General features: G+C 38.2%; 1 protein-coding gene across 1 annotated transcript; it reads right to left on the reverse strand.

Annotated features, from left to right (window-relative positions):
• Positions 1-548: 548 nt before the first annotated feature.
• On the reverse strand, positions 549-24,963 carry LOC122548003. Its single transcript, XM_043686557.1, has 4 exons — positions 24,520-24,963; positions 11,760-11,907; positions 9,347-9,508; positions 549-1,605 (listed from the first exon to the last, which is right to left on the reverse strand). Exons 1-4 carry the CDS (start codon positions 24,602-24,604, stop codon positions 1,380-1,382), a joined length of 621 nt encoding a protein of 206 aa, XP_043542492.1. The 5' UTR covers positions 24,605-24,963; the 3' UTR covers positions 549-1,379.

Below are 24,963 nucleotides of genomic sequence, written 5' to 3' on the forward strand. Positions count from 1 at the left end.
ACATTTTAAAGATCCATGCGCCTGAACCCTGAAGTCTCTTTGGACATCCATTGTATAACTTCATAATATCTAGGAAGTACCCTGATCTAATCTTTTTTTATCCAACTGGATAACCTCGCTTGCATTGATCTCCATCTGCATCAGTTTTGCCATAGGTCAGAAACAGGTCAGAAGCTTAGTTCGCAGTCAAACAGGACACTGAGATTAGCTCAAGGTAATTGCCTGTGAGATGAGACAGATTGAGGATAAGGAAATGGAATTGACATCAACAGTGGAGTTTGACACAGGGGATCGAAGACAATAACTTTGATTTCACTAACGTTTAGCTGAAGAAGATTATAATTCATCCAAGTTAGACAGGTAACCTGATAACATGGAGATAAAGGACCATAAAGAGTTCGTGCATAGAACTCTTTAGCACCACGAACGCAGAAACTGATCCCAACTCTCTGAATGATGGTCGCTATGGAACAACATATATATACAGAGGATGTGATCAAGGGTTGATATTTGAGGGATTCTGGAACAATCTACTGTACACGTGCAGCTGAATACTAGAACAATCAAGTTTAATCTTGCTTCAACAAATAAAAAACAGTGCTGACCAGCAATTCAACATTTACAGAGCTGGCCCACACTCATCTTTTTCAATAGCAAGAAACTCTCATGGTCAAAATGAATAGTCACGAAGATACTTTGAAAGTAACTGTATATATGTATGCTCCAAGGTGTGAAGTTATTTTCAAATCTTAATTTGTGTATAAGGCTAATCAAAAGTCATGTCCGCAGTTATCCAATGTTAATTCAACAAGAAGGTTTGGATGACACCATTCTTCATTTATCTTGTTTTGGCTGTAGTATAACTGGATGAAAAGTTCTTGAGGCAAAAACTTGCTGCATTTCATCTTAAAATATGATAGGTCTGAAGTTAGCTAGTGTAGTAATGGATTCATTAGCTTAATTTGCAATTGTATGAGAAATGTGAATAATAATGAAAATGATTAGTTTAACAAGTACATTAAACAGACGTTAAGCCAGACATACAATTATTGTATGTGAGTTACAGAGGAGTAAATAATAACGGCCATGCTTCAAGAACTGCACTACAGAAATTCGAAGTTAATTATTCATACCAATCCAGAGCCAATGTTTATTCATGATCTTCAAACAGATATGTGAGTTCCTTGAAATGGCTGATTGTCATTGGTGAACATTGTTTTCTTTGAACGTAAACATTTCCTCAATAAAATTTAAATAAAATCAAGTCTGCTGATATGTTAATCATTGTCATAAGGCACATGTCACTTCCAAGTATTTATGTTCTGTACCCATGTCTGCTCAGTTACCATTATATTGACAGGTATTCAGCGATTCCTGTGTCAAGGATGATATCTTGGAATATAGTGAGCAGATTTATGTTGGGATTGATGAGATTTGTCAGTTTCAACAATGTGCCTGTCAGTAAGTGGATCCAATAAAATCACTGACTCAGTGAATTCGTATTTTCTAGAAACCTGTGGATTCAATGGTTGAAAAGATTTCTGGGGTCCATTTTGCCTGCAATCTGCTGTGATTTCAAAGTCATTTGTGATCTTCTCTTGGCACCTGCAGTCAATAAAATAAAAGCTAACAGTATTCACAGCAATCAAATCATTCTCAAATCACAGCTATAAAATCATTATCAAAAAAACATTTTCTTTGATGTTCAAACATAATTCATCACTTTTACTTTCCAAAACCATTGTTCATGGATGAGCTTGGTGCATTCCCAATGCAAGTAGCCAATATAACCAAACCTGATCTTGTCCTCACCTGATGTAGATCTAAATAGGATGCCCTATAAGCCTGTTGGCTTAAATTCTGCCTGATATTTGTTCAATTATTGCAAGTGATAGAACAAATGTATAGTACCATAAACTTCACCCTGACCTTAAGGATGAAACTCAGGAACAGCAATGATCTAAACTAGAATCAGACTATTTAAATGGCTTTGTACCACACACTATACTATATGCCATTGCGTAAGCTTTGAAATTCTTTTTCAAAGTAAATAGGATTCAAATTGTTACACTCAGTAATATTATTGCTCAAAGCAGGAGGTGGTAGCATAGGAATAATGACAGAACTCCAGGCTAATGTTCTGATGAAAAGAAAAATGCTGGAGAAACTCAGCAGGCCTGGCAGCAAGTATGGGGAGTAAACAGAGCTAGTGTTTCAAGTCCAGTGACCTTTCTTTAGACTGGACACTGGTCACTGGACTCAAAGCATTAATTCTTGTTTTCTCTTCAGAGTTTCTCCAACTATTTCTGTTTGTTTCAGATCTCCAACATCCACAGTTCTTTGTTTTCTTTTCATGTTCTTAGGGCGTGGTTTTGAATGACGGATGGTAAAATTTAGATTCAATATAATTCTAGAATTAAAAGCTGGCCAAATGGCAACAAAGTAATCAGTTGATTATTGTAAAAATCTGTATGGTTTACTAATATCCTTTAGGAAAGGAAATCTACCATCTTTATCTGGTCTGAGTTACACGTGACTCTAGATCCATAGCAACGTATCTGACACTTAACTACTCACCAAGTAATTAGGGATGGGCAATAAATGCTGGCCCAACCAGCAACACCCTCATCCCAAAATCAAGTATTTTAAAAAAAAAGTTTAATTCAGCTTGATTTATTCCCTTAGGCATTTAGTTTTGTCTTTTCACTGTAAGATCACTAAACTGGTGAGAATAATTCGCAGGAGGTCACAGGCATCTCCTGTTCACTGCACACCACTTTTGTTCCTCTCTCGCACCGGTTTTTGATGCTTTCCATCCATTTAGTCCTTTTTCAACTCGGCTTATTCTTCTTTGATGATCCATCTTTGCACCTTACCAACACCAAACTCTTGCCTGCTTTTGCCCATGGTCATATTTTCTCAATTTCCATCTCCTCTCTTCAGCTAAAAGCCCATGATGAGCTGGGAATCTGATTCACCTGTGAGCAACTTAATTGGTTCTTTGCACTTCCCAGTTGACTGCAAATAACTCTTCACCAGAGCCTTATTTCAACAGTTGCAAACCTCTTCCTGACAGCTCTTGCACCCATTCAATGCAATATTCTACTTTCTCTAATGTTAATTCAGATGAGCTTCAGGCAATTGGCAACCTTGTTTTGAGTTCAGTGTCTCTGTCCCATCAATGCCAGCAATTGAAATACATCTATCTTCACAATGGTTGTGGACTGAATTGTCACACTGGTCTCACCATAAATTCTCATTAGGTATATCGTATTTTTGTTGATGCTCCACTGTCAGTACAGACTTGACTTGCTCAGCTCTTCAGCCACTACATCCATCACTGGCCATCAAAGAAGTGTCATCAGCATTCCTGTTGCTCTAGAGTTGTGACTATCAATAGTCATTCCAAGATGTTCTGGGACAGCAGAGCTGACTTCTTTTGTGAGTTTTTCTCCTGAGAAGTAGTGGTGAAAGAAGGTGTCCTTGTCTAACACCTTTGCCAAACTGAATGGCTCTGTCTGTCTGGTCACCTGATATACACACCACACATTATCCATTTGTAAAGTTTTTGAATGAGCCAGATTAAGTGATGTTGTATTTAAAATTCCCACAGGGTTTACCACGTGGCGCCTTTGCATCATCTGCTAAGTGAACTCAGATTTTCTTCTCGTGTTGTTTTTTTTCACATGCTTTCCAATTATGTTGTCCAGCACTTGAATGGCATCTGATATCCCTTTGCCTATGGTGAAACACAACTTTTCCTCAGTTATTTCTTGTGTGTTGATGTCTGAGAGCCTTTGATCATTTCAAGCAGCATTTTTGTGACATTATCATCAAGCTCATTGTTGTAAATATGGATACTCTCAGCTACCTTCACCTTTTGACAATATTACCAGCTTAGAAACTAGCCAATTATTTGGTCAAATGTCATGTCTCCATTTCAGTTCCATGATTTATTTTGTGGCTCTGACAGCAGTCACAGCTCTAGGTCTTCAGGTGTTCAGTAAGTATACCATCAAGGACTGTTGCTTTGCTAATGTCCAGCTTCTGAATTGCATGTTCATCTTCACAAATCTGGCTTCTGGTTCCAGCTCTCCCCAAGTTACAGTCTGTATAACATGCATATGGACCATATAACTGGGTGCAGTATTGATGCCACTATTGCTTTACTTAATTAACTTCAGATTATATTCCCGTTCAACCTGCTTTTGCATCTTGCCAGCAGTTATGCTTCTTTGACAAAGTTGTGAAACATTCTGCATACTTCTTTCAGTTGTCCTTATGATCTTCATCTTCTGCAGTCTGCACCCTTTCTTTTAGCCCAATCCTTTTGACTGTTCTGCAAGTATGTTTATTTTTTGCAGAGCTCTTTGTAAGGCACTCTTTGATGGTCCCTCTGCCTTGTCTATCTGCTACTTTCTATCAGTTTCAAGCATTGCGCTGTTATCTGGGGTTTCTTGGGCACATTATATTCAACACAGCTTTTATGGCAGCTAAGCATCTTTCTCAAGCTAGTACCTTTTTCCTAGGTGAAACCATCTTTCATTCTGAGTATTGTTCAAACATACTGGAGTTCTTAGGGAATCAATCTATCTGTCAATTGGGAGAGTTTCTCTATGCATCTTTCTGTCTCCACCACATGGGTCTAACATTGGCCCAATACCAGCTTATGGCCAGACCCATAATTTGCTCTAGCTAGACTTTAATATTTTCCCCACTATAACTACATTCACCCAGGCCAAAGCCTGACTTCCAATTTTCACATCAAGTCCCTCATTATAGTCAATCTCTCACATTTAGAGATGGTGTTTGACGTTTCTTTGAAAAATCGCATATAGCTCCTCAACAGCATCATCAAGGGTTTCTGCAGTTGGTGTCTGTACTTGGTGAAGTTCACCACCCTCAATGTGCATCACAACCATGCTGCTATGAACTAGCTCTACACATGAAAACGCTTAGTGTTAGAGGCATTTGAAATCAAATACCATATTTAGCACCAACCCCAGCAGAGTTGTACAGATCTACCTTCCACAATGTTTAGTTGTCCTAAACCGGATTGTCCAGTGACAGAAATGCCAGTACATCAATTTTGTGTCTTTTGTATTCAATCCAATACTGCTGTAAGCTGGCCAGTTTGGGAGTCTGTTATCATCTTCTAGGTTCCTGTGTTCAGGAGTCTGTCACTGCCCAAGTTGGCTTGACATCGACTGTTAGAGTCTATCCTCCTTTCAGGGTTTATTGCATACCAGATAAGAGTCAAGATTAGAGTGGTACTGGAAAAGCAGAGCATGTCAGGCAGCATCCGAGGAGCAGGAAAATCGATGTTTCGTGCAGGAGCCCTTCATCAGGAATGAGGCTAAAAACCTCGTGGGTGGAGAGATAAATGGGATGGGTGGGGCTGTGGAGAAGGAAGTTGAGAGTGTAATAGGTGGATGGAGGAAAGGGTAAAGCTGATAGGTCGGAGAGGAGGTTGGAGTGGATAGGTGGGAAGGAAGATTGACAGGTGGGACAGATCATGAGCACGGTACTGAGCTGGAAGTTTGGAACTGGGGAAAAGGTGGGGGAGGGGAGGTGAGGAAACTTGTGAAGTCCACATTGATGCCCTGGGGTTGAAGGATTCCGAGGTGGAAGATGAGGCACTCTTCCTCCAGGCGTCGGGTGGTGAGGGAGTGGCGGTGGAGGCGGCCCAGGACCTGCATGTTCTCAGCAGAGTGGAAGGGGGAGTTGAAATGTTTGGCCACGAGGTCGTGGGGTTTATTGATGCGAGTGTCCCAGAGATGTTCCCTTACTTTCACATACCAGATAAGACCCTTCCACAGTCATATTTAGGGTTCCATTAACCTGGGGTTAGTAGTCAGTCAAAACACACTAGAGATTTTTTTTAACCTCGTACTTCTCTTTCATAAAGAGGCAAATGCTTAGTTTGATATCATCACTCTGAACCAAATATTGCCAACTGAAAATGTCTAACAGGCCAGGATCTTGCTGTACTGCTTACCATACCATGGACATGTGCTCCAGCACCTTCACTACCAGAGTAATCAGTTAGCCAGTGCCAGAGGCTCTTGAGGGCTCGGTGGCCCAGCACCTGTCAGGGCAGATGGCCACTGACACTTGGTGCTTAGCCCTTAACACATGCAGTGCAAATTTAAAATTTATTAAAATGCAAGAAGTTAAGCAAAGATGATTGTGCAATTTTTCACACTGAACAATAGTCCTTCATTGGATTGATGGTTTGACTGATTGCATACTCATTTCTGGTCAAAAACACCAGATCACCAGGAGAATAGGGCACGTGCAGAGCTCGTGCTGTGGCAGTAAAGTCCAGGAAGTGTTTGTTAAAACAAATGCATTGCACATTATACTGGTAAATAAACAGTGCTTGTGCAAGTTGCATATGTGAAGTACTTAAACCCTATACTAATTTCAAATGACAAAACCAAAAATGCATCCTCTCCACCGATCTCTAACTGACCACTAAAGTGACCACAGAAATACGTATCCAGGGATCTTTTATTTTCATTGATCCATTTCCAACTTGGTTATGCATTATGACAAATTTGTTGACCCCTCCTCCCTCACACCTCCAACCATTATCATTACTGTCTACAGACTAATGACAATGGTAATCAGGGCAAAGCTCTACAGACTGGAGTCATGTCTTTGTATGAAAGGAAAAGAGTTGTAGTTGTTTGTTACCCAATTATTTCAGCATCAGGACATCATCTGGATAGTATCCTAGGCATCTTAAGGTGCATTATCAATTACCTTCCATTTTTCAAAAGGCAGAATTGAGATGTTTGGTGGTGACTACGTAGTATTCAGAACTATTTGCAACTCCTCAGATATTGAAACAGAACTTGACTGCATGCTGCAAGATCTGGGAAACATTCAGGTTTAGGCAGAATAGTATCAAGTAATGTTCACACCACTAGCATGTCAGGCAAAGACAAAGACAATCTCCTCTGACTAATACTTGTTGATTTTCAATGGAATTAACAAGCTGAATCCCCCACTATAAACATTCTGAGAGATCACCATTGATCAGAAACTCAGTAAACCAGCAATATATCCTCAACATTGTACCAACAAGAGCAGGTCAAAAGCTGGGAATTCTGTGGTGAATTACCCACCTTCTGACCCTCCTGGCCTGTCCTCCATCTACAAGGTGCATGTCAGAGGTGTGATGGAATACTCTCCAGTTGTCTGGAAAAGTGTAATTCCAACAACACATAACAATTAGAACAAGCGACCCACAATTGACAGCATAAACATTAAACATTCACTCCCTTTATCTTCTGCACACAACGGCAATAATGTGCATCATCTATAGGATGCATTCCAGCAACTAACCAAGCCTCCTTCAACTGGACCTCACAAATCTATATCACCTAGAAGGAAATTAGCATCTGATACATGGGAACACCACTACCTGCAAGTTCCTTTGCAAGTCACATATACAGGTTGACTTTGAACTACAACACGATCTTCATCATCACTGGTCAAAGTTATGGAACTGTGCTCATGGATTATTGTGATTCAAGAAGGTGGCTCACAATCATCTTCTCAAGGGTGTTACAGCACAGGGTAAACCCTCCTGCTTAATTTAAAACCAGCAACACAGAAAACATTTATCCTGTGCAGTAATCTGTCAAAATTCGAGTGGCCAAGAACTATTCAAAGTAAAAATGAACAACTTTATTTCTTAAAGTATAACAGAGAATAGTTAACTAGCAGCTACGCATAAGTCCTTACTCAAACCTATCTTTTACCTTCCCTTCTATAATACTAGTCCGATAAAACTCCAAATTAAGATTTATAAAACAACACTTCTTATCTCAAAACCAAGCAGCTTTCAGTTCTTCTATTTGGAGCTTCCTGTGTCATTTTCTTCTTCTTAGGAATTTCTGTGTCACAGGTTACTGATCGAAAAGGTATCTTTTAAGAGAACTATTTTTTTAAGCAGTCTGTTTACATGCTGGGCTTGGCAGTTCTCTTCCCAACTGTTTAATTTTCCTTGAACTCACACCCCAAAGCATCGAATTGTGTCATTGGCTTTTAAGACTGTCAATATACTCAATTAAAACTTGACTGGAAATTGTTTTTTTTCAGGGAACAATTTAAACTAATTGGCCAAATGTGAATCTGTTTTTTTTTGTCATTTCCAGGCAACCTGCTACTCCAGTAGCTGGAGCACGTGTTATATTGTGCCTTATTGAGAACACTTGCTGCTGTCACTGCCAGCTTTTAACTCTCATAAAGGTATAGTACACCCACATTTTCAAAACAAGGGCTATTAGGAATGGGCATTACTTATCAACAAAACTCACATCCCACAAAGAAACTGACAATAAATTGCTTCATACTATTTTGACCAAGATAGAATTCTACATTTCTCTGAAGATAACCAAGTACAGGAGTAATTAAAGTGATCTTTCTTGTGATGTTATACAGCAGTCATTGACATCATTCTTAGGCTTGAATGGAATAGCTTGACTCCTTTTTTGGAAAAATATTCTTTTGTTGCAAACACTTGGACTTGACCTTTGAGCTAGCTCTCTATTCAAGGACGAAGGCAGTAAAAAAAAAAATCTGTGTGTCAACAGGAGATTTGGCATACCACACTGCCACAAACTCTTTCGGACCAGCAGGAACAGCTAGCAGTAGCTACTTTTAAACCTGATTTTGCTGTGACCATCAAGGAAGAATTCAATAAGTGACCCATCATATCTGAAATCATTTAACTTCTATCACAATTCCTTATAAGTATCTCACTTTTACACAGTAATCTATTTAATTGCTTATCAAACTCCCTGACTGAGCAAAGCTCCACAGCACAGGGCTTTCTATTTTGCAGCTAAGATGACAGTTCACTTCAACTGTGTTTTTACTCTATTGCTTCTGGAAAACCCAGAAAATATAGAAGGTAGCAGGGAATGATTATAAACATCTGTATGCATTCTTTTGCAGTAGCGGAATGGTGTTTGATACACTTTACTCTCTATTCAAGAAAAGCACTGATGCATATTTCTCAAGAATTCCATTTGGCTTATTATCCTCCAGGAGGTGGTAGTTTTGTAATAAGACATCAATTGAAACCACCTCACTGTCTAGTAAAGATCATTGAAAAAGGAATAAGAATTTTTAATTCCTTCTCACGTGACCAACGTTGGATGGTCAAAGCTTCTTGTAGGCCAATTTCATTCACATCAAGCAATAAACTCAACAATTGAACTAACAGGGACTTCTATTTGACTGTAAGTTGAAGAAAGGCATATATTCTTAAAGTAATGTTGCTTTTACATTCAACAACTTCTTTGGCAATCACAGATAGAAAAACAAATACCTGGAAAATCTGATATTCTCCAAACCATCCACTCCTAATTCTGTTGTTAATGTACTAGCCCAGAGTTTATTGTTGTTATTGTTTCTGCCTTTGTGTCCATGGAAAAAGTCTCTTGACCCTTCCATTACATCACATTCAATCTGGTACCAGGTTTGCAATTGTCTGAAAAATATTACAGAACATATTCAAAATAATGTTTCAAACAAAATTATATGTTTCCCCCAAACAACCTGCAAATTTATTTGGTTTTTGACCTCTCCCCTGATCACTACAAATTTGGGTGGGAAATGAGAATTTGAAGAAGGCATGCGAAATAAAGTCAAGTGGAGCAGGAGATCTTTTCCAGTCCATCAGTTTCTAAATTTGTAGATTGTCGATATTTCGTCCATATTTTTGAAAGCTTATCTTTTGCACTTGCAAATAATTTTGTGCCATTAAAGAATGTGAGGAAGGCTCAGTTGTGCAACCAAATAATAAAAAGGATTCAGAGATTTTTTTTGTCTTGACTCATACTTTCCTGAAGGAAAGTGCATGAAATTTCACCTTTTAGAACCTGACTCAAGTTAGACACATAGGGAAGAGAGTAGACCACTCAGCCATTCTAGATCACTGCTGATCATCTACCACAAAGCTAATTTTCTGCACTATTCCCGTATATGTTGGTAACTCACTCTGTGGGAAGCCAAACCCAACAGTAAGTCAATGTGGTTTCATCACAAGACATTATTTAAATGTCTAAACTGAAGCAAGAATCTTTTGAATAAATATGTAATATCTCCAGTCTAGGCTGAATTAGTTGACCTCCTTTGATGTAACAATGGACACAGTGAAAGCAGACCAGAGAAGGTTGACTAAACTGATCCTGGGTTAGGAGGGCATTTTTTTTAATGAGAAAAGATTTAGTAAGTTTGTTGAAGTTTAGAAGAATGAGAGGAGACTGTAGTGATTGTAACAAAGTCAGCCGGTGGACCTCAGAATATGAGATCCCTGATTGGACCAAATTAACCGCCCCAATTAGGGAGCCCTGGCTGACAGATTTAAAACAGTGTTTCTATTTTGATTTAATTCCCAGTGCCCCCTCCTTCACTTTTCTCACATAAGCATTGCCTTTATCGGGCTTTGATTGTTATTGGCTCCATGGGTGTTTGTCCTCGCAGCAGAAATATTGAATCAAATTTTATTGAATAAGACACAATGGTGTCTTCACTGAGTCCATGCACTGAGTCACACACATGTGTGAAAAAAAAAATAAACAGAGGTGTCAGAGGTTCGTTTCACTCTTAGAGCTGGCTCTGAGGAAGCTGGATCAGTGTCAAGGGCTGTCCATGTGTAAACAAAGGGTGACTTGGTGATGGGATACCGCCCTCTGTGGAGTTATTTCAAAAGTGAATATGAAGGCAAATGAGATGTTATTGTTTATTGAAGAGGGAATGTGAAGAGGTTATCTCACCTTATATTTCAGATGTGAAGAGGTTACCTCACCTTATGGGAGACTAGGGTCAAAGGGCATAATCTCAGAGTAAATGATAGCCCTTTTAATACAGAAATCAAGGAAAAATTTCTTCTCTCAGAGTTGTGAATCTGGAATTCTTTACCACAGAGGGCTGTTAAAACTGGGTCATTAATTATATTCAAAGCTGAGACACATTTTTAATCAGTAAAAGAATCAAGAAGTATGGGGATAAGGCAGGGAAATTAAGTTGAAGATTATCAGATCAGCATTATTTCAGTCGAATGACAGTGCAGACTCAATGGGTTGAATGGACTACTTCTGTTCCTATGTCTTATTGCTTAATGGAAGTATTGTTATTAATGTCAACACTGGGTTATGAAGCTGAATGTGGGAAGGGTTCCTGCTGCTGGTGGCTATCCAATGAGCACTACTTTTAAGTGGGCATGATCAAGCTTGATTTTGGTTCTTCCTACAGTCAGCCAGACTGCCCTCACTCATTGTCTAAGCTCATGCTGAGGTCACCTGTCTAATGGTCCAGAATCACATGGCACAAACAGGGCAGCATGGTGGCTCAGTGGTACCCAGGTTCGATTCCACCCTTGGACAACTGTCTGTGTGGAGATTGCACATTCTTCCTATGTCTGCGTTCGTTTCCTCTGTATGCTCTAGTTTACTCCCACAGTCCAAAGATGTGCAGGCTGGTAGATTGGCCATGCTAAATTGCCCACAGTGTGCATGCTAGCTGGAGAAGCCATGTGAAATGCAGAGTTACAGGGATGTGGTTGGGTGTTGGGTCTGGGTGGGATGCTCTTTGGAGGGTCATTATGGGTTCAATGAGTGAAATTTCTACACCAAATGGATTCTGTTATTCTAACAGATGAAATGGGAGAAATTCACAACAGGGAAACTATAATCCTTACAACATCACAGTTAATGAATTGTTCATCAATACACCCTTACCTCTGTTGTTTCCTTCTCTCACTCTTCTTCACACATTTGATCAGACAATTGGTTAAAAAAGCCACGCTCATCAATAAAATTACGGCTGTGCTGACAATGGAAGCTATCACTGCGAGTTTAAAACCAAAGTCTTCGTACTTTGAAATAGCTGAAATAAAACAATAATACTTCTACTTAGTTACCTTCCATAAAATTCCAATTTATTTTTAAGGTAGAAAACAAAATACAAACCATTAAAGGATGACGCACTTCTATTTCTTTGCTGAGAGTTCTGGAAAATACCTCACAATTTAAAATGGCGAACATTAAAGTAAGAATTTTGCAAGATGAATGGAAGGCAATTGGGGAAGAACTCAATAAATAAATAATTTCCTTGTACCATATATATGTATAAAGATGAGAGACACTAACAAATTGTAATAAAGCAATTGTGTGAATGCTTGTGGTTGAAAGTCCAGTTCATAGCAGATAACAATTTCAGAAGTGAAACACAGCTCAGATAAAAACATGCCATGAAGACAAACAGGATATGGGTCTGACTGAAATAACATAAGGAAGCACATCAGCTCACAATGACCAATGATTATACTAACTTCTGCTATCGGTCTCTAAGGAAACAGAGCAGGATAGTGCAATTCAGAGTATTTTACCATTGGAAATTTGCATTTTCCACTTTTAAAATGTTGTCCAATTTCTCTCCATATGCTTGAGGTAAGTATTGTATTTTTAGCATTAGTACAATTGAATTCTGTTCCAGTTATTGCTCAAGTCTGATATTTTGATCTTTTAATCGGCTTTTTTCATAAGATTTATATTAATCTTTGAAAATGCCTGTCTATCAATTAGCATAATTTTGGCATCCAATGTAATTTTGCTGTTCTCCAAATAACATGCTCAGTCATGTACAGGTGAACATGTAGATCAGACCTATAGACTGGAAAGACTTAAACGATGTCCAAAAGTGGTCCAGATGAAGAATTTACAATTGAACCCCTTCAAAATAATGTTTGAAACTGCATGTATCTGTCAGCACCATCTTTATTAAACACATCATGAGCAAGAATAATGGAAAGTGCAACTTTTGCAATCAGATTTTTCCTTTCAAAAAATAAGGATCTTTAAACTAGCTCCATGTTTTGTTATCTTCTGAAGTCTGCACCTGTTGATTCTGAGGCAGTTTTAACAGACGATCTTAAAGAAGAGGCTTGATAACCGAAGGCAGAATCTCACAGCATAGGAGCAGGCTATGCAGAGGTAGACATGGAGATGGATGTTGTTAGCTCCCATGTGGATTATGCCAACACTGGACAGCATGTTGATCATTAAGACACCATATATAACACCAGCAAGGAAGTATGACCCACCACTAGTTAAACAAAAAACATTGTGATGTAATAAACTACAGAACCCAGTTCTACATTTGGATCTTGCTACTCAGTGATAACTAAATTAAAGATTATAGGGTTAAGGCAGGAAAGTGGTTTTGAGGTACAAGTCCATCAATGATCTTATCGAATTTCAGATCAGGCTTGGGCAGCTGCTTAGCTATCTCTTGTTCCTATTTATGCTCTTACATGAAGTGAAGAGTTATTGAACGACTCAAGATACTATAAGGATGGTCTGTCTGCTGCTCTCAGAAAGCCCAGCTCCACACATTTAAGAACATATTTATGTACATGCATGAGAGGTGCCAATGGCTTTCCAAGAGGATTGTGCCAGGCACACTTCAGAAATACCATTTAAAAAACGTGATGAAATAGCATCAGCCTCAATAAAATTACAAGAACTGACTTTATATTGAGGGCTTGTGAGAATACTATCAGAGTCAAATTGGCATTTGTCATCATAGGATTTAATATATTTGGGAGCAGTAAACATTTTTAATAAGACAAAATAAGATTTTCATTGGAACTTCTGTTCAGCAAATTACACCATTTTTTCATCCACAATTCTCAGGGTTCAGGTGAATTTATTACACGAAGGAAGTCACTGAACTGAACATCATGAGATGAACAAACAAACGTTAATTTAAAATGTACAAGAGTACATCAGAAAATCATCTCTGTAGCCACGCAGGGCAGATAGTAAAGAGTCACACTAGATTTGAACCACTGACTGTTTTTCTCTCTCCACAGATCAACCAGACCTGCTCAGATGCCCCAGCACTTTCTGCTGTTATTTCAGATTTCCAGGACCCACAGAATGTGACTTTTAATGCAGTTAACACGACGGTGTTAATAACACAAAAGGTTAATCATCAGCACAATATATTTTCTGATGTAATAATGGCATCTATTAAACGTAGCTTCTGGCCAAAACTCTACACTGTGAATCCTAAGACAGATGTTATGGTGATATGAAAAGTCCTATAACAAAGGAGGTGGTACGGGAACTAACAAGAGAGAAATATTTACTTGACCTTTTCCTCACCAATAGATCTTTCACTTAAGTAACTGTCCATAGCAATGATAGGAGTGACCACCACACAGTTCTTGCAGGGACCAAGTTCCATTATCATACTGAGGAAATCCTCCATTGTACTGTGTGGCATTGTTATGATGCTAAATGGGATAAATTTTAAACAGTTCTGCACCTCAAAATTGGGCACCCATGAGGCATTGGTGGCCATCAGCAGAATTGTACTCAACAACAAATTGTAATTTCATGGCTCGACACATCTCCCACTCTACCATTATCAATAAGCTAAGTAATCAACTCTTGTTCAATGGTGCTGAACTGGGGAAGACACAACCAGGTCATGCCAGAAGCAACATGCAATGAATAAAGATAAGTGATCCCATAACCAACAGATCAGATACAATCTGTGCAGTCCTGCTAAATCCATCATGAATGGTGGTGGATGATTAAACAACTCACAAATGTTCAGATCCTCAATCTTAGGGGAGCCCAGCACATCAGTGTCCAATGATCAAGCTGAGACATTTGCAATAATCTTTATTGAGAAGTACCAAGTGAATGCTTCATCTTGACCTCTCCAAAATGTCCCTCACATTGTAGATGCCAGTCCTCATCCAATTCAATTCATTCCACATAATATCAAGAAATGGCTGGTGGCACCAAAGACTGCAAAGGCTTTGGAATCTGTGAACATTCCAGCAGTACTGAATAGTGCTGAAGATGTGATCTGGAATTAGCTGTGTCCCAAGCCAAACTGTTCCATTACAGATACAACATCAGCATACACCCAACAATATGGAAAATTGTCCATCTTTGTCCTGTCCACTAAAAGCAGATTAAATCCAGTCCTTATAATTATGTCCCAGCAAGCTACTCTTGATCATCAAGCAAGTGTCAGACAGTGTCATCAACAAGTCTATCTAGTGGCACTTAGCAATAATCTACATTCTTCCGGGTTCTTCCAGGACAACTCAGCTCACAATCTCATTACAACCTTGTTCCAAACATAGCCAAAAGAGCTCAACCCAAGAAGTGAAGTGAAAATGAGTGCCCTTGACATCAATGTAGCATTTAATAACATGTCATCAATGAGTCTTAGCAAAACTGGAGTCATGGGAATAAGGGAGAACATGCTCTGTCAGTTGCAGACTTATTAACTTTACTTCCATGATTCTTCACTGCAGTCTGCACTGTCTGTGTAATAGTTCCATCGTCATCAATTGGTATTTGGAGGAACACAGAAATTTAATTGGTGTCACTGCACTGGTTCATTTCCCTGCTTATACACAAAAGCTGACGAAATAGCAGCAGAGTATTGGCCTTGTGGTCACAAGAGATATGCATAAACTAAGTATCTCTCCCAAATTACTTGAAACTGAAATACTGTTAACGTAGCTTAGAAAAATCTATGAAATCAGAGGTTATTCCAAAAGCCATTCACCAAAATGACTAGGGCTGTATCAACAATACATTACACTCCCAGAGATTCCAATGGTCCTCCCCAAACAGAATAACCAGAATCATCACCTTACCCATTGTTCTCTCAACACCTTACCCCATGGAGACACTTCTGATCTGTACTGGCAATAGTGGGCAAATATTCTCATTAGTTTCCATGATCTTTCAGGGTAAAGTCTAAAAATTAATTTTTCAAGCTTTATGAATTATGTCACTTCAGTAACTTCTATAGCTTTGTTTTTCTAACAGGCTTTCAGGTTCTTGATTAATTTCACCCTTTGACCATAGTCTTTACACATTTCCTTTTTCCTCTATCAAAATTACTTCATTAATTTATCATTTTTAACTATGGAATAGCATCAAACTCAAAACATTAACTGTTATGTTCTCTAACAGGCCCTCCTACCATTTACAGTAAAATTTCCAAGTTCCAACAAATGCTGTTTTAGTTAACACAAGTGAAATATGATCTACTAGCATTGAAAAGATTAATATTGGCTGTGAAAATCTGTTAAACTGCAATGCCTTTATTAATATATGCAACTGAGGCATGACTTGGAGATTTCTTGCAGTGTCTTGATTAACAATTATCCCTCAAAAGAGCTTAAAAAAGCAGATAATCAGTAATTTATTTTAGATTGATCCTTGGAGCACTGATGTACAGAAATAAGTTGCAACGTTTCTTACAGGAATGACTGCACTGAAAGGTTTTAAAAGGGTTCATGTAGAACATTGTGGTAATGGAACTCACCATAATTTTGCAATTTCCTTTTATTCTCCATCGACAGTCTGCTAATAAAAGCACTTTACATTGTGAAAGGTAAATGCCACATTTAGAATTCAGTATTTTTCTCACCATTTTCTGTTCTAGCATATGCCTCTATTGCACCATATTTCAAATGGTTAAGTTGGTCTCAAAGCTGTTTTCTAACCAGATGCTGGGAAGCTCAAGTTATAACTCCTTCTTGATCATGACTGTGTGAAAGATTTTTCATCTGTTGCCCATTTCTTCTTGATCGCCCACCACAATTTTGAATTCATTCAACAGTACAGGGAGATAGAAACACAGAAATGCATACCTCATTTTACTACTAAACTTAAAAGAGAATCCTTTTGTTCACCTTTTCATTTCTTTTCCTTGCTATGCCTTCAACATACTTTAACAAGTAAGCTTCAATATGCAATATACATTTCCATAATGTCTAACAACATTACTGGGCATCAGCCCAGCAGGGACTAAGATCTAACAGAATGAAGTACATATAAAAAGCATCACATTGCAGATATTCAAGATCTGAAATGAAAATGCTAGAAATAGCAATGTCAGGCAGGATTTATGGGTAAAGAAATAGAGTTAATGTTTCGAGTCTTTTTTTACATCAGAATTAGATTATATGAGATAAGCAATGATTTTTCTGTTCATTTGTGCCTTCCCTGGTGAAATTGTTTCATTCCTGTACAACATTCCATAGCCCAGGTACAGAAAACTTAAAATAACAAAACAGAATAACATATTGAATTTGTCTTTGCACTGGGCTAATTGGATTGAAACAGTCAAGGTAACCTCATGCTAACTTCAGGAAGACCGTGTCAGCAGGCTAAAGAAAGCTAGTGGTAATCATCATAAGAAACACTGATGTTGGAAAGGTAACAAATCCATCAAAATGATAGGTAAGTCTCGAGGAACTGGGCTTGTAACACATACAAGGCAAGCCTCATTTAGATAGAAATCTGATTGATCTCATAAATCTACTTGTAGACCTTCTATGGTCTGTGAACCTTTGCTTAAAAACTGGCCACATAAGAACGAAAAAAATCTGGAGATCCAAAATCAATACCTCAAACATGTAAATGTATTAAACTGACCTTGGAGTAAAGTCACACGTAATTAAGATATTTTTGCAAATGATTATGTTCAATTAAATAAAAGACTAAATAATTAAGACTTAATTCAAATGAAATGAAACAATGTAATCCAACTAATTAATACTGCAACTTGTTTAATAGATCAAGTTTGATTATTCATAAAGATCGAAAGATGGGCAGGTCAGGTGAATTGGCCATGCTAAAATGCTCATAGTGTTAGGTACATTAGTCAGAGGGAAATGGGTCTGGGTGGGTTACTCTTTGGAGGATTGGTGTGGACTGGTTGGGCTGAAGGGCCTGTTTCCACACTGTGGAGAATCTAATCTAATCTAATTTAAAATACATACTTCCTGAAAAATTAGACTCAATTACCACTATTCCTGATTTCTCAGATTTTTGGTGAATTATTGAATGAACTTTTATTGACACAACCTAGTGAAGCTATGAGTAAAAGTTTGGAAATAGTCAACAGCTAAAACGGCATCAACAGGAGTGAAGTAGATAAATTAAGAATTGTAGCAGGATTTAAACAAATAGAGAGGCAGGAAATGGGGAGTGGAGGGAACAAGGCCAAAAGGAAGGGTCTGTGAAATGACAAAAGGCAGGAGAGATTAAATGACAAAATGTATGGCAACGACACAAGGAAAGAAACTAAAAATGGGTCTTGAGGAGGTGTAAATAGAAACAATATATCAGCAGCAGCTGCTGGCTTTGGAAAAATGGGGGCACAGGCTGCAAACTGAAATTGTTGAAATCAATATTGAATGTGGAAGGTTAGGAATTGTCTAATCAAAAGATCAGAAGGTTTTCCTTCAGTTTCTGCTGACCATAGTTCATGTGTGTAACAATTTCCATCCTATTTCCACAATGTAAATTCTGCTGTGATATATAAATGGATAGATGTGAGTGAGATTTAAGTGGGATTGATTGTACACACTCAAACAATTCTTTGGGGACTGGATTATGTAAATATTTAAAGAGTAGGTAATCCACTATGTTGAAAACTGGAGGATAAACAAATTAGCACAGAATAGAAGATCTCCATCTTCATTTTTGTCTGTCTAATTAATACTACATTGTGCAGTAAATTGCAATCCTAATGAGACTCCAGCAACACAACATTCAAATTAAGTACAACTGCTCCAATCAAATTCATTCAAAATCAAGTTCAAGTAGATACATTTTCACAACTGGAATTCTGATCAGTTGTATTATTGTTTATTTAACTGTACATTTTGCATGAAATTTACCAGTGCAGAAATAGTCAATTTGGTCCAAATGTGGTGTCTATGCTCCACTTAAACTGCCCTCAATATAAACATCAATTATGCTTTCCCTTACATACCAATCTAGATTTCACTTAATTACATTTTCTTTGCCACCCTTTTGGCGATAGCCGAGGTCATGCTAATGGTCTAATAATCAATCACTTGTCAGGGTTAGTTTATTTAACCCTGGGTTAGTTTATTTAAACAGTGAAACATATTACAAGTTATGAAACAGACATTAAAGCAAATCAACTGACATGTGTGTGCAGGTTGCCAAACACAAAGAAGTGTAGCAATCAGGCAGAATCACAACATTGTATACACCTCACACAAGGAATACTTCAAGATCAATTCTCATAAAGGCTTGTATACATAAAACATCCAGAACATTAATTAAATACACAGGTTTTCCAAAGATCAGAAATGTTGCAACTTAAGTCAGTTGCTTTGAATTCTAGGTCCACTGCATAAGGTATATTTACTTCAGGCCACAGCATTGAAGAGCAATAGTCAATAACTGCACAAGTGGATGTTCATCACTCTGCCACCCAGAAGTGAACACCATTTGCTGCAAGGAAAGTAAGTAACCCACCTAACAGTGCAACTTCTCAATATCAGGTTGGATAAATTCTAGAACCTTGTTAACTGCCAGCACGTATAAACCGACAGGTTACCTTCTAATGATATTAATTTTGTCAACTATATAATGTGTCCAATAAAAATTAAGCACATTAATTTATATTAATCTATTAATCTATATTTATTGATCTAGACAACTTGACAATCTGTAGACCAGTTAAAGAGGAGTTAGTGGTACAACAGGAGACTTTATTTGGTGATTGATCATAACTATTATTTTTAAACAAAAAGCACTTAGTATTACCAACCATAAGCGATTACTGTATGACTTATTTGTCAGAGTCATTCAGCTCAGAAACAGACCCTTCGATCCAACCAGTCCATGCCGAACATAATCCCAATCTAAACTAGTCTCACCTGCTTGTTCCTGGCCGGTAACCCTTGTCTTCTTCTTTGACAGCTTGTTACAAAATTGTTAAATAATTCACACATTAGCAATGAATATTCTAAATGGAAGTTTTTCAGGGAAGTATAAGTACAATCTAAGCTAAGTGGCACTGGCCAGGTTTGCAAGTCAATTAAGAATACTATTCACTTCTGAGTTTGGGTTGGATGGTAAACTGGAGACTATACCTAAGTAAGAATTTTTGATGAAGGGATGAATGATTTGCCCGGATATTCCATCCTGGTTCTCTCACTCTACATTTTCTTGGGTGAACAATATTTGGCAGTGCTCTTTCTCTCCCTAATTATTTCTACCCATTTTATTACGTCCATACTCTCGGTACCTGGGACCTTGACTGATTTCATTCTGTACAAAACCACTTGCTTCAAGTGTCAAGATGCTGCTTTTTATTAATCTTCCATTTCACTGGCATTCATCCAGCTCTGCCAGTTATTTAGGTAATTCCATACTAAAGGAATTTTCTCTACATCCAGTCCAAACTCTTTCTGAATTGACCAATGGTTTCTGTCCCTTCTTTATTTCACTTCTCCTCTATCTGCAACCGTGTTGCTCATGTGTATTACAGACTATGATCCATTATATTTAAAGTTTTACTGTTTGAACTTCATTTTCCATTTCTGTGCTACTTTGAAATGTCCCCAACTACTGTGCAAGGCTGTTTACTTCAGCTTGAGCAAAATTCAGGTAGGCTTCTACAATTCCTGTCAAAATAAACTGAAGAATTGGTTTTGTGATCTATTATGTCATTCATTCAACAGTATTCACAAAAGAAAGTTTTAAGCACTTTATAGTTAAATACGTCTGTCTGACACTGCTACCAGGCACCAAGAATAAACTCTGGAATCATCAGCTGTCAACACACGAGGACTGTACCAATGCCAAACACGACTACGTATCAACTGGCAATGACAGATCATAAAAAATACAAGATTTCAAGAAAAAGAAGCAGGAGTAGACCATTTGGCATCTTGAACCTGTTCTTCAATTTAATACAATGACTTATCATTGGCTTTAACTCCATTTTTCCATTCATATCCCTTGATTTCCTAAGACAGCAAAAATCTGCTTAAAATATATTCAACAACAGAGCATCCACAACTATCTAGAATTCCAAAGATTTATTACCTCTACAGTGAAGAAATTTCTCATTTCAGTTCTAAATGATCTGTTCCTTATCCCGGGAATATGCCCTTCCCCCTACTTAGCATCTGTGTTCTAGACAGCCTAGTGAGGGAAAAGCATTGTCCATTATCTCCCCTGTCAAGGCCTTTCTGAATCTTTCCTGATGAAGTGCTTATGCTTGAAAGGTCAATTCTCCTGCTCCTCAGATTCTGCCTGACTTGCTATGCTTTTCCAGTGCCACACTATCGACTCTGATCTCCAGCACCTGCAGTCCTCACTTTCTCCTCCTTTCTGAATCTTATATGTTTGAATGAGATCACCTCTTAATATCCTAAATTCCAGAGAATATAGGTTTATTTTAGACTACCTTGTATATAGGACAATTCTTATCACAGGAAATACATCTGGTGAACATTTGTTGCATTACCTCCAGTTTAATTATATCTTTTCCTTAATACGGAGACCAATTCTGTACTCTAGCTATGGTCTCACCAAAACCCTGTCTTTCTACAACTGTAAAAGGTCAGGATGTCATTTGCCTTTCTAACTGCTAGTTGTAGCTGTATGTTAATTTTCTGAACAGCTATACTCTTCTTTCGGCCAAAGTGAATAACCTCATACTTAGCCACATTATGTTCCATCTGACAACTTGTTGTTGCCTCACATTTTCCTCTTTATTTCACTGGATGTGGGCATCACTGGCTAGGCCAGCATGTATTGTCTATCTGGAGAGGCAACGGCCTAGTGGTATTATTGTTAATCCAGAGACAGAGGTGATGTTCTGGTGGCCTGGGTTCAAATCCTTCCATGGTGGAACCTGAATTCAACAAGCATCTGGAATTAAGAGTCTAATTATGACCATGAATTCATTAGGGATGGGCAATAAATGCTGTCTTAGCTAGTGATGCCCTCATCATAAGAATGATTTTTTAAAAATTCTTAATGGCCCAGAGGATAGTTAAGAATGAACCACATTGTTGAAGGTCTGGAGTCACGCATAAGCTAGACCAGGGAAGGATGACAGATTTTTTCCTTAAAGGACATTACAGTAAATGAATCAGATGGGTTTTTCCAACAATTAGCAATGGTCAATCAGTAGACTCTCAATTTTAATTGAATTCAAATTCTGCCTTGGTGAGATGTTTCTTCACAGCATTACCTGGGCATCTGGATTAATAGTCTTGCGATAATACTACTAGACCATTGCACCCCCTGATTTGAACTCATTTGCCTGGAACATCACCCTAAGCCTGTGGAATATTCAATACATTACCACAATGCCACCACCTCCCCAACCTATTTACATCCGTTTGCAGCTTCCATGTCTCCTCCTCATAGTTTACCTTCCCACCTAGCTTTATATCACCAGAAACCATAGGCATATTGCTCTAAGTCTCTTGATATAAGCCATTAAAATAAATTGTAAATAGCTAAAGCCTTAGCACTGATCCTTGCAACACCCTGCTAGTCACTGCCTGTCAACTTGAAAAAAATGTCCCATTTATCTTTACTTTCTATTTTCAGTCCATTAATCAAGCTTCTACCAATGGTAATATTTACCCCAAACTCCATAGCTCGTATTTTGTGTATTACCTTTAATTTTATTGAAAATATCACAATGCATCAATAACCTAAGAATGATACCTTGATTGCATTGCTAAATAATTTATTAGTCCACTTCAAACAAATTGCTCAAGGATCCTCACATGCCATTTTTAATGAGATCATTTTTGCCAAACTGCAAACAGCAGAACTGAACAGTCATACTGAAGGCTTGATGCTTGCCAGGCTGGTCAACAACTCAAATTAATCAGAAATATTACTATTTTAAAGTAATTTGACCAACATGTCACAAATAGAAACACACAGTCTTCTGTCATTTCTGAGCCCACTTTAATCATACTGTATATGTAAAATTGATCATCAGTAACTTACATGAGCACCATGCCATGTACAACATATATTTTGAGCAAGGAATAAAAATATGAAATAGCAGTAAGAATTTGGGCTATTTCATACATTTGAAAAACCAAATTTTAATAAACTATCAATTAGAAATTCATCAAAATGGTCCAATATTCCAAATTTTACCAAAATGCACCTACACACTGCTGAGCACAATATTTTCGTTTCTAACAAATGGATCAATTAAGGTATTTAGAGATAGAGATAAAACCATCTATTCAAGCATCTGCATTAAGCAAGAACTCTTATGTCGATTCCCAGCAGACAAAAATAAACCAAGTGGTCTGGAACTGAACGAAGACCTAACGTATACTGCTGAGTTTTATCATTGTGTCTGGGTCAAAGTTCGTAAGGATAATCAAGTTTTAAAGCCTGGATACACTCTGCTGGTTTGGGATTCCAATGCATCAATTTTAAAACTGATCACTTTTAAATGCAAGAAACTGAAGTGAAGATCTTAGTTCTGTATATTTGCATGAAGTATCTGTTTCAAAACAAAATATCGTTACTATACAATATCCTCCACACTGCCTTTCCAACACAAGGGAGTGTATGATATCTCAACTGATTTCTCTCTTTCTGTGTTAAATTGCCTAATCTGGGAAAATAATCGTCAGGAAGCAATTACTCCACTGAGTCAAACTCAGAATGAAGTTGTTCAAAGAGACGATATAGTATTGCTATGGCATTTGCATTTTAATAAAAATCAGACGGAAGAGACGCCAATCTGCATGGTTTTAAAACAGTTTACTTCTCTGAAGGAAAATAAAGCGTTCAAAATCATTGAACTTAAACTATCATATATCATGCTTTACTCATATCCCCGCTTATCCTTCACAAAATTCCAAAGTCTCCAGCAAAACAGCTCAGAGACTATTGCCATGAGAAAGGAGCTAGCGGGTCGCACGAAGGTGTGGAATGTGGAGAAGAAGTCGCTGTTCTTTCTCCAGTTGACAGTCCGAGGAGCAGCATCTGCAGCCTTACTCCATCTGATCAGGAGGGGGCGCTCAGCATACTGCCCCCCTGCCATGCTATCCCCAAGCAGTGTCACCCAATTATCCCTCAACTGGACACACCGATAACGCACTAATTTTATTGCTGTTCCTCTCTTTTTTTAAAACAAAAATTCCAATTAACTAACTTGACCAACAGTTTGCAGCAAAATATGTATTTTTCAGAATCCACGTGGCCTTTAAAAAGAAAACAATAAGTCCCCTGTACGATTTAATTGGTTTAAAAAGTTAAACTCGGATTGACAAAGCAGGCAGAAGGGTGTGTATGAAATGGGAAATTTAAAGACCCCTTAAAATGCTCTTAAATGACAATGAGGTAAATGGGAATGAGTGAGAATTACTGGTCTGCACTGGCTGCTGGATTGAGTAATTCACCCGATGACAGTGGGTAAAATCATTTGCTGCAGGATGTGTGTACCAGAAGATTTAAGGGACCACATTTCTATCTCAGCTAACGCTGTGGAAATACACCGGCTCCAGGCAGGTATTTGCAATGGCGTCTAAACGGAAAGCATGCGATAAAAATGCAGCACCATCAGCAAACACAGTCGCATATCTCTGTATTCAGACAATTCAAAAATGCAAACCCCACAATCCCCCCTCACCTTTATGATTCTGGACGCTGTTCGCATCTTCTGAGAAAACCCCTATCACTGAGTTATTAAAGGACGATTCAGTAATGGTTTGCATATCCGAACTTATTAAAAAACTGTCTCAATTACTCCCTGTATTAGTTTTAAGATGAATCACTTTTCTGTCTCTTGTAGCCGAAACCTGAGGCTGGTCCTTTTTTTCTTGAGCTTTCAAAGTCTGTTCCTTAACGAGTCCAGTCCTGGAGACGATTAAGGATCCCCCCTCGCGGTGTTTCTTCGCGATCTTACAGGGACACTTTTGATCCCAGTCGGCCCATGTATGCCCGTTTTCTACAATCACTAATCCAAGAAAGTCGAACCGTTAGGTCAAGTCAGTGAGCAATCCCAAAAGTTGCGTGACAGCCGTTATACCACACACACACACACAATATCGTAAGCATCACTTCCTCGTTAATC

Source organism: Chiloscyllium plagiosum, unplaced genomic scaffold (genome assembly GCF_004010195.1).
Source record: "Chiloscyllium plagiosum isolate BGI_BamShark_2017 unplaced genomic scaffold, ASM401019v2 scaf_3564, whole genome shotgun sequence".
Taxonomy (NCBI): Eukaryota; Metazoa; Chordata; class Chondrichthyes; order Orectolobiformes; family Hemiscylliidae; genus Chiloscyllium; species Chiloscyllium plagiosum.